This window comes from Accipiter gentilis, chromosome W (genome assembly GCF_929443795.1).
Source record: "Accipiter gentilis chromosome W, bAccGen1.1, whole genome shotgun sequence".
Classification (NCBI taxonomy): Eukaryota; Metazoa; Chordata; class Aves; order Accipitriformes; family Accipitridae; genus Astur; species Astur gentilis.
Genome location: NC_064918.1, coordinates 15,044,611 through 15,057,908, shown reverse-complemented (window position 1 = coordinate 15,057,908; position 13,298 = coordinate 15,044,611). Strand labels below are relative to the sequence as shown.

Sequence of the window (13,298 nt, the reverse complement as noted above, 5' to 3'; positions counted from 1 at the left end):
GTCAAACCAGCCACCAAGGAAGGAGGAAGCAGCATCTGAACAAAGAGAACCTAAGCTGATCTATCTCAGGAGATAGCCACACATCCTCCAGTGCACAAGCTGCAATGCTGAACACCAGGAAGCCCTCCTGCCCTACAACAACGAGGCTACCGCAGCCACCACTGCAAGATTTATGGGGAAGGAAGGAGGTCAGAAAGCACCTGGCACTAGCTAGTGATTCAGGTACACAACTGGAAGGAGGATGTATGAGCTGGGCTGCTTGACCCACACCTTGTATTAGCCCAGATGAATGGGATCTTACCTTATAACATTTTTCAGAATAAATAAAAACTATCACTAAGTAGCTACTATTCAAGTTGCTTGTATTTTGAGAAATTTGCATCTAAAGCATACATACTATATGAAACAAGTGATTTATTTAACTATTTTGTATCCCTGATTGTCATGGTTTAACCCCAGCCAGCAACTAAGCACCATGCAGCTGCTCACTCACTTCCCCCCCAACCAGTGGGATGGGGGAGAGAATCGGGAAAAGAAGTAAAACTCGTGGGTTGAGACAAGAACAGTTTAATAGAACAGAAAGGAAGAAACTAATAATGGTAATAATAACAATAATAAAATGACAATACTAATAAAAGGATTGGAATACATAAAACAAGTGATGCACAATGCAATTGCTCACCACTTGCCAACTGATGCCCAGTTAGTTCCCAAGCAGCGATCCCCCCAGCCCTACTCCCCCCAGTTTATATACTTGATGTGACATCACATGGTATGGAATACCCCTTTGGCCATTTTGGGTCAGCTGTCCTGGCTGTGTCCTGTGCCAACTTCTTGCGCCCCTCCAGCCTTCTTGCTGGCTGGGCATGAGAAGCTGAAAAATCCTTGACTTTAGACTAAACATTATTTAGCAACAACTGAAAACATCAGTGTGTTATCAACATTCTTCTCATACTGAAGCCAAGGCATAACACTATACTAGCTACTAGAAAGAAAATTAACTCTATCCCAGCTGAAAACAGGACACTGATAAACAACAGTATTTACTATCAAAAAGGTTTAATAATCATCAATCAAAGCATCTAGTAATCACCTGGTTTGATTAAACCAGCACCTCAAAGCCACCCCACAGGGAAGAAGGTGCAGGGAACTGGGCCTATCCCTAATCACTGCTCCTGTCCCAGTGCTCCCGGTCTCTGCTCAGACTCACTGCCTCTGTGCAAAAAGAGATGATCCTCTCTACTGTTTTCCCCATGGCCTTTTCAACTCCTGGGACAATTTTCCTTTCTCAGCAGAATTTAACCATCACAGTCAGCCTCGCCCTTTACTAGACTGGGATTAGTGGCAGCTTCCCTGGAGCAGAAGCATCCCACAGCCTCTGCGTATGCAGTGCTGTGGTCCTCCCTTTCCTGCAATACAGCTGTGGTGAGTTGACCCTGGCTGGATGCTAGGTGCCCACCAAAGCCACTCTATCACTCTCCTCCTCCGCTGGACAGGGGAGAGAAAATACAACAAAGGACTCATGGGTTGAGATAAGGACAGGAGAGATCACTCACCAATTTCCATCATGGGCAAAACAGACTCAACTTGGGGAAAATTTATTTAATTTATTACTAATCAAATCAGAGTAGGTGTCCTGGGTTCAGCTGGGATAGAGTTAATTTTTACAGGAACCTGGGAGGTGGGGGCATAGCCGGAGCAGCTGACCTGAACTAGCCAAGGAGCTATTCCATACCATGTGCCATCATGCTCAGTATATAAATGGGGAGCCGGCCGGGGGGTGGTCTCGGCTTTCGGTGGGGGAAGTGGCGGAGCGTCGGGTCCCGGGTGGTGAGCAGTTGCACTGTGCATCACTCTTTTTGTATACTTTTTCATTAGTGCCGTTGTTGTTGTTGTAATCTCTTTGTGTTTGTCCCAGTAAACTGCCTTTATCTCAACCCTCGAGGTTCCAGTTTCTTTTTCTTTTCTCTCCTCCGTCTCCTCCCCATCCCATCAGAGGGGGGCGGAGGAGTGAGCGAGCGGCTGCGTGGTCCTTTGTTACCGGCCGGGCTGAAACCACGACAGTCCTTTTTGGCGCCCAACGTGGGGCAGAAGGGTTGAGATAACGACAGATCTGGCCAGACTGTGTTGAAACAAATTTGCCAAACGCATTTCTTAGATAAATAGATGTTAGTCACAATGTTGTTTCATTTGTTTACATGGTGGCGTTTTATAAGCTCTTATATGCTCTATGTATTGCCTGTAGTTGCGTATCTCATCTCTGGGAGAGTGACTGGGATTATAATTTTGCTGTACTGGGCAATGTCGACTTGTGAAATGATTACATCACTGGTCATGAGGTTAAGCTGGTATCTGTATGAGGCAGTGATAACATTTCCATACTTTGGGCGCCCTCTGTCGGATTTTATTGGTAATTACACCCAATCCATGGGGAAATTAGGGGGGGATACTTCCCCCCGTCCGTTCACCTCCCTTTTCTCCTTCCGACTAATTACAACAGCTTCTGAGAATTTTGAATATCCTTGGGATGTGCAAGCCAGTGTGCTGTTAGTGCTATGCCTCCTGACTATGTTTCAGGTCTTGTTTAGGGCTACAAAAAGGCTCTTTAAGAGTACCACTCAGAGATCTTTCCCAAAGCTGGATATTCATGGGTGGCACGGCATGTGGGAGGATATGGGCAAGTATCTAGAGAACTTCTCACCGCCAGTGACTTGGAAGTTCACTCCCGAACAACTACAGAACCCTCATGAAGTGACAGAATATTTGAAAGACAAACGCTGTGGCTATTCCAAAGACGTACAACTCGCCTCACTGTGCTGGGCCCTGGCCAGTATCTACCAAACACTGCTTGATACTAGGCAGCACCCTCAGGGAGAAAAGATGGAAAACAGAACAACAAACACTGTGGCTGCCCCTACCCCGACAACAGACACTTCAGCTAAACCAGAGAACCAACCTGTGCCAGTATCAGTCGCCCCTGTACAGAAAAAGAAAGACACAAAGAAATCAGATCGCTTAGCGAGAGACGAAGATGAACCAGGGTCATCGCGAGAACAGGAGGCAGAGGCAGAACCTGAAATAATTACCCGATCTCTATCTATGAGTGAGTTGCGTGACATGCGAAAAGATTTTAGCCGCCACCCAGGTGAGCACATTGTTACCTGGCTGCTCCGATGCTGGGATAGCGGGGCTAGTAGTGTGGAATTAGAGGGTAAGGAAGCCAAGCAGTTGGGATCTCTGTCTAGGGAAGGGGGCATCGACAAGGCGATTGGGAGAAAAACACAAGTCCTCAGCCTCTGCAGGCGACTTCTGTTAGGTGTAAAGGAAAGATACCCCTTCAGGGATGAAGTTACATGTCACCAAGGCAAGTGGACCACCATGGAGAGAGGTATCCAGTACCTGAGGGAATTAGCCGTGCTGGAGGTGATTTACAATGATCCAGAAAATGCGCAGTCACCCACAGATCCAGATGAGGTCCAATGCACACAACCCATGTGGTGGAAGTTTCTACGAAGTGCACCACCAACCTATGCCAACTCATTGGCAGTAATGTCCTGGAGAGAAGGCTATGTTCAAACGGTGGATGAATTGGCTGTCCAACTCCGGCAATACGAAGGGAGTCTCTCTTCCTCCCTACGGGCCTGTGTCTCAGCTGTAGAGGAGTTGTCCCGAGAGTTCCAGCAATTCAAAGTGGATCTGTCCTCCTCCTCACCTGTACAGGCCCTCATCGCAGTTCTTGGGAGTAAGCGTTCCTCTGCCCAAGAGAGAGGAGAGAGAAAGTACACACGACGGGCTAACCTGTGGTTTTACCTGCGTGACCATGGAGAGGACATGAGGAAGTGGGATGGAAAACCCACTTCAGTCTTGGATGCATGGGTACAGGAGTTGCGAGAAAAAGCAACCAGAAAAGAGGATTCTTCTTGGAAAACTGCTGCTCCAGTTTCCCGTGAGCAGTCCCCCAGACGCAGTAGATGGGCTGATCTCATTTCTGATCCCCTTGAAGGGACTTCTGATTCACGTGTGCAGAAAGTGAGTAAGGGATATTCTAACCAGGATTAGAGGGGCCCTGCCTCCAGCCAGGTGGAGGAGAGGGACAACCGAGTCTACTGGACAGTGTGGATTCGATGGCCTGGCACATCAGACCCACAGGAACATAAGGCTCTAGTGGACACTGGTGCACAATGTACCCTAATGCCATCAAGTTCTAAAGGGGCAGAACCCATCTGTATCTCTGGTGTGACAGGGGGATCCCAAGAGCTAACTGTATTGGAAGCTGAAATGAGTCTAACCGGGAATGAGTGGCATAAACACCCCATTGCGACTGGCCCAGAGGCCCCGTGCATCCGTGGTATAGATTATCTCAGGAGGGGGTATTTCAAGGACCCAAAAGGGTACTGTTGGGCCTTTGGTATAGCTGGATTGGAGACGGAGGAGATTGAACAGCTGTCTACCCTGCCGGGTCTCTCCCAAGACCCTTCAGTTGTGGGGTTGCTGAAGGTTGAAGAACAACAGGTGCCAATTGCTACCACGACGGTGCACCGGCAACAATATCGCACCAACCGAGACTCCCTGATCCCCATCCATAAGCTGATTTGCCAATTGGAGAGCCAAGGAGTGATCAGCAAGACTCACTCACCCTTTAATAGTCCCATATGGCCCGTGCAGAAATCCAATGGGGAATGGCGACTCACAGTAGATTATCGTGGGCTGAATGAAGTCACGCCACTGCTGAGCGCTGCTGTGCCAGATATGTTAGAGCTTCAATATGAACTGGAATCAAAGGCAGCTAAGTGGTATGCCACAATTGACATTGCTAATGCATTGTTCTCCATTCCTTTGGCAGCGGAGTGCAGGCCTCAGTTTGCTTTCACTTGGAGGGGCGTCCAGTACACCTGGAATCGACTGCCCCAGGGGTGGAAACACAGCCCCACCATTTGCCATGGACTGATCCAGGCTGCACTAGAAAAAGGTGAAGCTCCAGAGCACCTGCAATATATTGAGGACATCATCATATGGGGCAACACGTCAGAAGAAGTTTTTGAGAAAGGGAAGAAAATAATCCAAATCCTTTTGAAGGCTGGTTTTGCCATAAAAGAAAGTAAGGTCAAGGGACCTGCGCAGGAGATCCAGTTCTTAGGAGTAAAATGGCAAGATGGGCGTCGTCAGATCCCTGTGGACGTCATCAACAAAATAGCAGCTATGTCCTCACCAACTAATAAAAAGGAAACACAGGCTTTTTTAGGTGTGGGTTTTTGGAGAATGCATATTCCAAATTACAGTCAAATTGTAAGCCCTCTCTACCAAGTTACTCGGAAGAAGAACGATTTTAAATGGGGCCCTGAGCAACGGCAAGCCTTTGAACAGATTAAGCAGGAGATTGTTCACGCAGTAGCTCTTGGGCCAGTCCGGACAGGACAAGATATTAAAAATGTGCTCTACACTGCAGCTGGGGAGAATGACCCTACCTGGAGCCTTTGGCAGAAAGCACCTGGGGAGACCCGAGGCCGACCTCTGGGGTTTTGGAGTCGGGGATATCGAGGATCCGAGGCTCCCTATACTCCAACTGAAAAAGAGATCTTGGCAGCATATGAAGGAGTTCGAGCCGCCTCAGAAGTGGTTGGTACTGAAACACAGCTGCTCTTAGCACCCCGACTGCCAGTGCTGGGCTGGATGTTCAAAGGGAAAGTTTCCTCTACGCATCACGTGACTGACACCAAGTGGAGTAAGTGGATCGCACTCATCACACAGCGAGCTCGCATAGGAAACCCCAGTCGCCCAGGAATGTTAGAAGTGATCACGGACTGGCCAGAAGGCAAAGATTTTGGAATGTCGCCAGAGAAAGAGGTGATACGGGCTGAAGAAGCCCCGCTGTATAATAAACTGCCAGAAAATGAGAGGCAATATGCCCTGTTCACTGATGGGTCCTGTCGCATTGTGGGGAAACATCGAAGGTGGAAGGCTGCTGTATGGAGTCCTACACGACTAGTCGCAGAAACTGCTGAAGGAGAAGGTGAATCGAGTCAGTTTGCAGAGGTGAAAGCCATCCAGCTAGCGTTAGACATTGCTGAAAGAGAAAAGTGGCCAGTGCTCTATCTCTATACTGACTCATGGATGGTGGCAAATGCCCTATGGGGGTGGCTACAGCAATGGAAGAAGGGCAATTGGCAGCGCAGAGGTAAACCCATCTGGGCTGCCACACTGTGGCAAGATATCGCTGTTCGGATAGAGAAGCTAGTGGTAAAAGTACATCACGTAGATGCTCATGTACCCAAGAGTCGAGCCACTGAAGAACATCAAAACAACCAGCAGGCGGATCAGGCCGCCAAGATTGAAGTGTCTCAGGTGGACCTGGACTGGCAACATAGGGGTGAGCTATTTATGGCTCAGTGGGCCCACGATACCTCAGGCCATCAGGGAAGAGATGCAACATATAGATGGGCTCGAGATCGAGGGGTGGACTTGACCATGGACACTATCGCACAGGTCATCCATGAATGTGAAACATGTGCTGCAATTAAGCAAGCCAAGCGGCAAAAACCCCTGTCGCATGGAGGGCGATGGCTGAAATATAAACAGTGGGAGGCCTGGCAGATTGACTATATCACACTCCCACGAACACGCCAAGGCAAGTGCCATGTGCTTACAATGGTGGAAGCAACCACTGGATGGCTGGAAACATACCCTGTGTCCCATGCCACTGCCCAGAACACTATCCTGGGCCTTGAAGAGAAAATTTTATGGCAACACGGCACCCCAGAAAGAATCGAGTCGGACAACGGGACTCACTTCCGAAACAACCTCGTAGACACCTGGGCCAAAGAACATGGCATTGAGTGGGTATATCACATCCCTTATCACGCACCGGCCTCCAGAAAAATTGAACGATACAATGGACTGCTGAAAACTACAGTGAGAGCGATGGGGGGTGGAACTTTCAAGCATTGGGATACACATTTAACAAAAGCCACCTGGTTAGTTAATACTAGAGGATCCGCCAATCGGGCTGGCCCCCCCCAACCAAGACTTCCACATACTGTAGAAGGGGATAAAGTCCCTGTAGTGCGCATGAGGAGTATGTTAGGAAAGACAGTCTGGGTTAGTCCTCCCTCAAGCAGAGGCAAACCCATTCAAGGGGTTGTTTTTGCTCAAGGACCTGGGTACACCTGGTGGGTGATGCAGAAGGATGGGGAGGTTCGATGTGTACCTCAGGGAGATTTGATTTTGGGAGAGAATAGCCAGTGAATTGGGCTGTATGATATTTAAATATGCTAAATAACCTGCCAATGCATGTCATTGTATCTATAGTGTCTATATGCCATATCAAGGGTATTATTGTGAGAATTATCCAAATGACTACAGGATGGACTTTTGAAACTGAGCCAAGTACAACAGCGATAGAACTTGAACTGGCACCCAGCAATTTCCTCAAGATCAACATCTTCGACCAGCAGACCAAGGTAGTGGGTTGCACCAAATGTACTAGCCACAAGTTCCAGAGGCAGCGTACAACAACCCAACATCTCACACCATCTCTCTCTTATCCTGAAGAACTGTTACAACAGATGGAGCCCCAAAATCGATGGACACATTAGAGGGATAGCCCATAGGCTAAAGGAACACCATGTGTGTGTGTGTGCGAGGTCGGGGGGTGGAGTCCATATACTTATATATAAGTCAAGGAAAGTTGTAGTGGTTGATTAGGAAAAAAAAATGTAAGATCGGGGCATGATGTAGATGGTATAGAATAAGGGGTGGATAATGTCCTGGGTTCAGCTGGGATAGAGTTAATTTTTACAGGAACCTGGGAGGTGGGGGCATAGCCGGGGCAGCTGACCTGAACTAGCCAAGGAGCTATTCCATACCATGTGACATCATGCTCAGTATATAAATGGGGAGCGGGCCGGGGGGTGGTCTCTTTTTTTCGGTGGGGGAAGTGGCGGAGCGTCGGGTCCCGGGTGGTGAGCAGTTGCACTGTGCATCACTCTTTTTGTATACTCTTTCATTAGTGCCGTCGTTGTTGTAATTTCTTTGTGTTTGTCCCAGTAAACTGCCTTTATCTCAACCCTCGAGGTTCCAGTTTCTTTTTCTTTTCTCTCCTCCGTGTCCTCCCCATCCCACCGGAGGGGGGCGGAGGAGTGAGCGAGCGGCTGCGTGGTCCTTTGTTACCGGCCGGGCTGAAACCACGACAGTAGGGTAATGAGAAATAAAACCAAATCTTAAAACACCTTCCCCTCCACCCTTCCCTTCTTCCTCAGCACAACTTCACTCCTGATTTTCCCTACCTCCTCCCCTGCATGGCACAGGGGGACAGGGAGTGGGGGTTATGGTCAGTTCATCACACATCTCTGCCACTCCTTCCTCCTCAGGGGCAGGACTCCTCACACTCTTCCCCTGCTCCAGCGTGGGGTCCCTCTGTCGTGGTTTAACCCCAGCCAACAACTAAGCACCACACAGCCGCTCACTCACTTCCCCCCCACCCAGTGGGATGGGGGAGAAAATCGGGGAAAAAAAGTAACACTCATGGCTTGAGATAAGAATGGTTTAATAGAACAGAAAAGAAGAAACTAATAATTATAATGATAACAGTAATAAAATGACAGCAGTAGTAATAAAAGGTTTGGAATGTACAAATGATGCACAGTGCAATTGCTCACCACCCGCTGACTGACACCCAGTTAGTCCCCGAGCGGTGATTCCCCCCACCCCCACTTATCCCAGTTTCTATACTAGATGTGATGTCACATGGTATGGAATATCCTGTTGGCCAGTTTGGGTCAGCTGCCCTGACTGTGTCCTGTGCCAACTTCTTGTGCCCCTCCAGCCTTCTTGCTGGCTGGGCTTGAGAAGCTGAAAAATCATTGACTTTAGACTAAACATTACTTGGCAACAACTGAAAACATCAGTGTGTTATCAACATTCTTTGCATACTGAACTCAAAACATAGCACTGTACCAGCTACTAGGAAGACAATTAACTATCCCAGCTGAAACCAGGACACGCTCCCATGGGAGACAGTCTTCCATGAACTTCTCCAATGTGAGTCCTTCCCACGGGCTGCTGTTCTTCACGAGCTGCTCCAGCATGGGTCCCCCATGGAGTCACAGGTCCTGCCAGGAGCCTGCTCCAGCGCGGGCTTCCCACGGGGTCACAGCCTCCTTTGGGAACCCACCTGCTCCAGCGTGGGGTCCTCCCTGGGCTGCAGGTGGATATCTGCTCCTCCGTGGACCTCCCTGGACTGCAGGGGGACAGCCTGCCTCACCAGGGTCTTCACCACGGGCTGCAGGGGAATCTCTGCTCCGGCGCCTGGAGCATCTCCTCCCCCTCCTTCTTCACTGACTGTATTGGCTTTGTATGGCAAGGTTTTGGTAGTGGGGGGGGGGGGGGGGGGGGGGGGCGGTTACAGTGGTGGCTTCTGTGAGAAGCTGCTGGAAGCTTCCCCTGTGTCCGACAGAGCCAATACCAGCTGGCTCTGAGATGGACCCGCCACCTGCCAAGGCCGAGCCAATCAGCGACAGTGGTAGTGCCTCTGTGATAATATATTTAAGAAGGAAAAAAAAGTTGCTGAGACAGACAGAAATGGCAGCTGGAGAGAGGAGTGAGAACACGTAAGAGAAACAACCCTGCAGATACCAAGGTCACCGCTGGAGCAGGTTCCTGGCAGGACCTGCGGATCTGTGGAGAGAGGAGCCCACGGAGCAGGTTTTCTGGCAGGACTTGTGACCCCGTGGGGGACCCACGCTGGAGCAGTGTGCTCCTGAAGGACTGCACGCTGTGGAAAGGACCCATGCTGGAGCAGTTCGTGAAGAACTGCAGCCCGTGGGAATGGCCCACATTGAAGAAGTTCGTGGAGGACTGTCTCCCATGGGAAGGACCCCACACTGGAGCAGGGGAAGAGTGTGATGAGTCCTGCCCCTGAGGAGGATGAAGCAACAGAAATAACATGTGATGAACTGACCGTAACCCCCATTCCCCGTCCCCCTGTGCTGCTCAGGGAGGTAGGTAGAGAATCCGGGAGTGGAGTTGTGTTGGGAATTGGCTTAATGAGAAAGGACGCGGGTCTATGGAAAGGTTGTGCGAGCAGAGTGGTGTGTGAAGGAATGTTAGCGTGGGCAGCAAGACTAGGCCTCGGCCAAAACTGCTGGTCTTGCTGATATCAGGAGAAAGATAAGGACACTGTGACCTTGGCAGAGTTTCACAGACAACTTTGAGAAAGTTCCCATGAGAAAATTGCGGAACATCCATAGCTGCAAACCACAAGTGGGTGTGTTTTAGTAATGAATAAACATTAGCAATGTACCAATCATAATAGGACTAGTAGGCATAATTATCGTAAGCTGTATAAATATGAGCTATCCGTGCAAATAAAGTTGAATCACTTCTATCACTCATATTGAGTCGACTTATGTGCATTCCTCCGCCGCTCGCAGAGTTGTGCCCAGGAAGAAGGGAGGAGTGGAGGGAAGGTGTTCTGAGATTTGGTTTTATTTCTTATTAACCTACTCTGGTTGATTTGTAATAAATTGAGTTACTTTTCCCCAAGTTGAGTCTGTTTTGCCCGTGACAGTAATCGGTTGAGTGATCTCTCCTGTCCTTACCTCGACCCATGAGCCCCTTGTTATATTTTCTCTCCCCTGTCCAGCTGAGGAGGGGGAGTGATAGAACGGCTTTGGTGGGCACCTGGCATCCAGCCAGGGTCAACCCGCCACACTGACCTTGGTGTCTGCAGAGTTGTTTCTTGTTGGAGCGGCGGAGGAATGCACGTAAGTCGACCCAATATGAGTGATAGAAGTGATTCAACTTTATTCGCGCAGCTAGCTCATATTTATACAGTTTGCGATAATTATGCCTACTAGTCCTAATATGATTGGTACAGTGCTAATGTTTATTCATTACTAAAATACACCCACTTGTGGCTGGCAGCTACGCGTGTTCAGTAACTTTCTCATGAGAACTTCTTCAAAAGTTACTTGTGAAGTTATGCCAAGGTCACACTGTTTTTACCTTTCTCCCGATAACAGCAAGACCAGCTGTTGTTTTTCTCCTGCTATCAGTAAGGCCAGCTATTCTCGGCCAAGGCCTAATCTTGTTGCTCAAACTGACATTCTTTCACACAGAACTCTGCTCGCACAACTTTTCCACAGGCTCATGTCCCTTTTCAGCAAGCCAGCTCCCAACAATTCCCCCTTTTTCTTTTTGTGCGAGTAGAGCTTGGTGTGTCAGCTTTGAGACTCCTTTCATCATGCACCCATATGCAATTTTAACTATTATACAGATTAATATCAATATACCCAACCACCGTAAGGCTTCCTTAATCAATGACATTAGCCATGGTGTTATCCCGCCGAATATTGATTGTAACACCCCATCAAACCAATTAATCTCTTGTTGGATGTTTTGTGTATGTTTTTTTAACCAATTTATCTGTTTGTGAATAGATTGAGAATGATCACTTAAAGTAAAGCAACACATCCCCTCAACATCTTCACACCCATGTCCTTGTGCCAGCAATAGAAAATCAATAGCTGCTCTATTTTGTAACACTGCATGTCTTAAACTTGACATGTCCTGCATCATCTCTTCAAGGACCTCTGACGTGGCCCTAGCCTGCTTTACCGACCAACAAGCGAGTTTATTCAATTGATTCAAAGCACGAGCTGTCCCTACACTTGGGAACATAGATGCAAAAATTCTAGTTGTAACTGACCATAATTCAACATTATCATCACAATTTTGACTAAGTTGAGCTATACTCCTTTTGCTTCTGGGTGAGGATCGTAATATTTTAAGCCAATTCCGGTGTGTTAATGTAAGTAAGGCCAATTTACCAATATAACAAGGTCCTCCAAGAGGATTCTTTGGGATTCCGCCCCATGCTCTATCTCCACAAATCAAAAATATTCCAGGCGGTAAAGCTTTAGCCGAACCTTTTACTCTCAATATTTCATTGGCATTATTCATACTCCATCCATAGGCTCCAAATGTTGTAGTTTTATTAAATTTGCCACAATAATGATTAATATCGAAACTCGTACTGTAAGGAGAAACAATTGTACCACTAGCTCCATTTATAAATGGATTGTCATCCCAACCAATTCGACTACTTTTTCCTAACCAGCGTGCCATGTGCATTGCTTGTACAGTGAATTTATTAAAGTTACCAAAAGAGATGCAAGTACGAGTTGTATTCTCATGTGTACCATTGTCAATTGCTTCAGAGCCCAAAAGGTCTAGTTGCTGTGGATCCCAGGGTAGAGTATGATTTAATTGCATAATTAAACAAGCTGATTGACTTGCTACATCTATTCCATTACAACTTTTGCTATTATCTATCCATCCTAGAAAGTCAGAAGAGTCTAAATGAGGGTAACCTATCAAGCATGTTTTAAAGGGTTCTGTTGCAGTTGCCAAACTCAAACAAAAATCAGTCTGTCCCGTCCTATTTGCCCACGCTATCCAGACATTTGTCTGACCCGGTACCGGAACTGCTTTCAGTGGAACAAGAAGGGCGAACAGTAGTGGGAGCAGGCGCAGCTTTGGTCCATCTAGACGGCACCCATTGAGGTCCTGTAGGAGTAATAACACACATATAACCTTTCCCCATATATCGTACTTCAACGGGTCCCTTCCATTCACCCGTTGCCAAATCCCTATAATACACCTTCATTGGTTGCTTTTGTTCTAAAGTAGCAACTCCTGAATGAACTTTGACTGGTGGCTCATCATTCTCCCCAAATATACATAGGTAATTCATAACAAATAATGTTTTAGCCAACTTTTCCTGAACATCACACACATCTTTAAATTTCTGCAAATATTCTTTCAATGTCTGGTTAACCCGTTCTACAATAGCCTGTCCTGTGGGAGAGTGTGGAATGCCTGTAATATGCGTCACCCCCCATTGTTGACAAAATTTTCTGATCTTTTCACCAGCATACGCTGGTCCATTGTCCGTCTTTAATTTCTGAGGCACTCCCATGACAGCAAAACTACTTGTCAAATGTCGGACAACATGCAGCGCCTTTTCCCCGGCTTGTGCCGTTGCCCAGATAAATCGACTGAATGTATCTACAGTCACATGCACATATTTCAAACGACCAAACTCAGATACATGGGTAACGTCCATTTGCCAAAGTTCGTTTGGGCCCAGTCCGCGTGGGTTAACTCCAGTCCCTAAACCTGGTCCATGATGACTACACTCAGGGCACGCTCTCACGATTCCTCGGGCTTCTTCGATTGTAATACTAAATTGCTTATATAAACCTCTTGCATTTTGATGAAATACGTTGTGAGTTTCTTTG

The 13,298-nt window shown here is 47.8% G+C and overlaps 3 protein-coding genes across 3 annotated transcripts in view; 1 reads left to right on the top strand and 2 right to left on the bottom strand.

The window, feature by feature from the left end:
- The window catches only part of LOC126035570 (complement component C6-like), a 33,118-nt gene extending 29,390 nt beyond the window's left edge, over positions 1-3,728 (bottom strand). The window contains 1 exon segment of the mRNA XM_049794210.1: positions 3,713-3,728. Within this exon segment, the coding sequence (XP_049650167.1) occupies positions 3,713-3,728 (16 nt within the window).
- LOC126035372 (insertion element IS476 uncharacterized 39.2 kDa protein-like) overlaps positions 1-7,440 on the top strand; it is a 279,856-nt gene extending 272,416 nt beyond the window's left edge. Inside the window, exon 2 of the mRNA XM_049793909.1 lies at positions 6,415-7,440. Within this exon, the coding sequence (XP_049649866.1) occupies positions 6,466-7,242 (777 nt within the window). The 5' untranslated portion in view covers positions 6,415-6,465 and the 3' untranslated portion in view covers positions 7,243-7,440. The remainder of the gene's footprint in view (positions 1-6,414) is intronic.
- Positions 7,441-11,011: 3,571 nt separating this feature from the next.
- LOC126035569 (uncharacterized) lies at positions 11,012-11,958 on the bottom strand. The gene has a single exon (XM_049794209.1). It carries the CDS (start codon positions 11,956-11,958, stop codon positions 11,107-11,109), a length of 852 nt encoding a protein of 283 aa, XP_049650166.1. The 3' UTR covers positions 11,012-11,106.
- Positions 11,959-13,298: the final 1,340 nt, after the last annotated feature.

Bases quoted from the DNA above. Each gene is read 5' to 3' on its own strand.
- LOC126035569 (XM_049794209.1), bottom strand. From the start codon at position 11,958: ATGAATAATGCCAATGAAATATTGAGAGTAAAAGGTTCGGCTAAAGCT.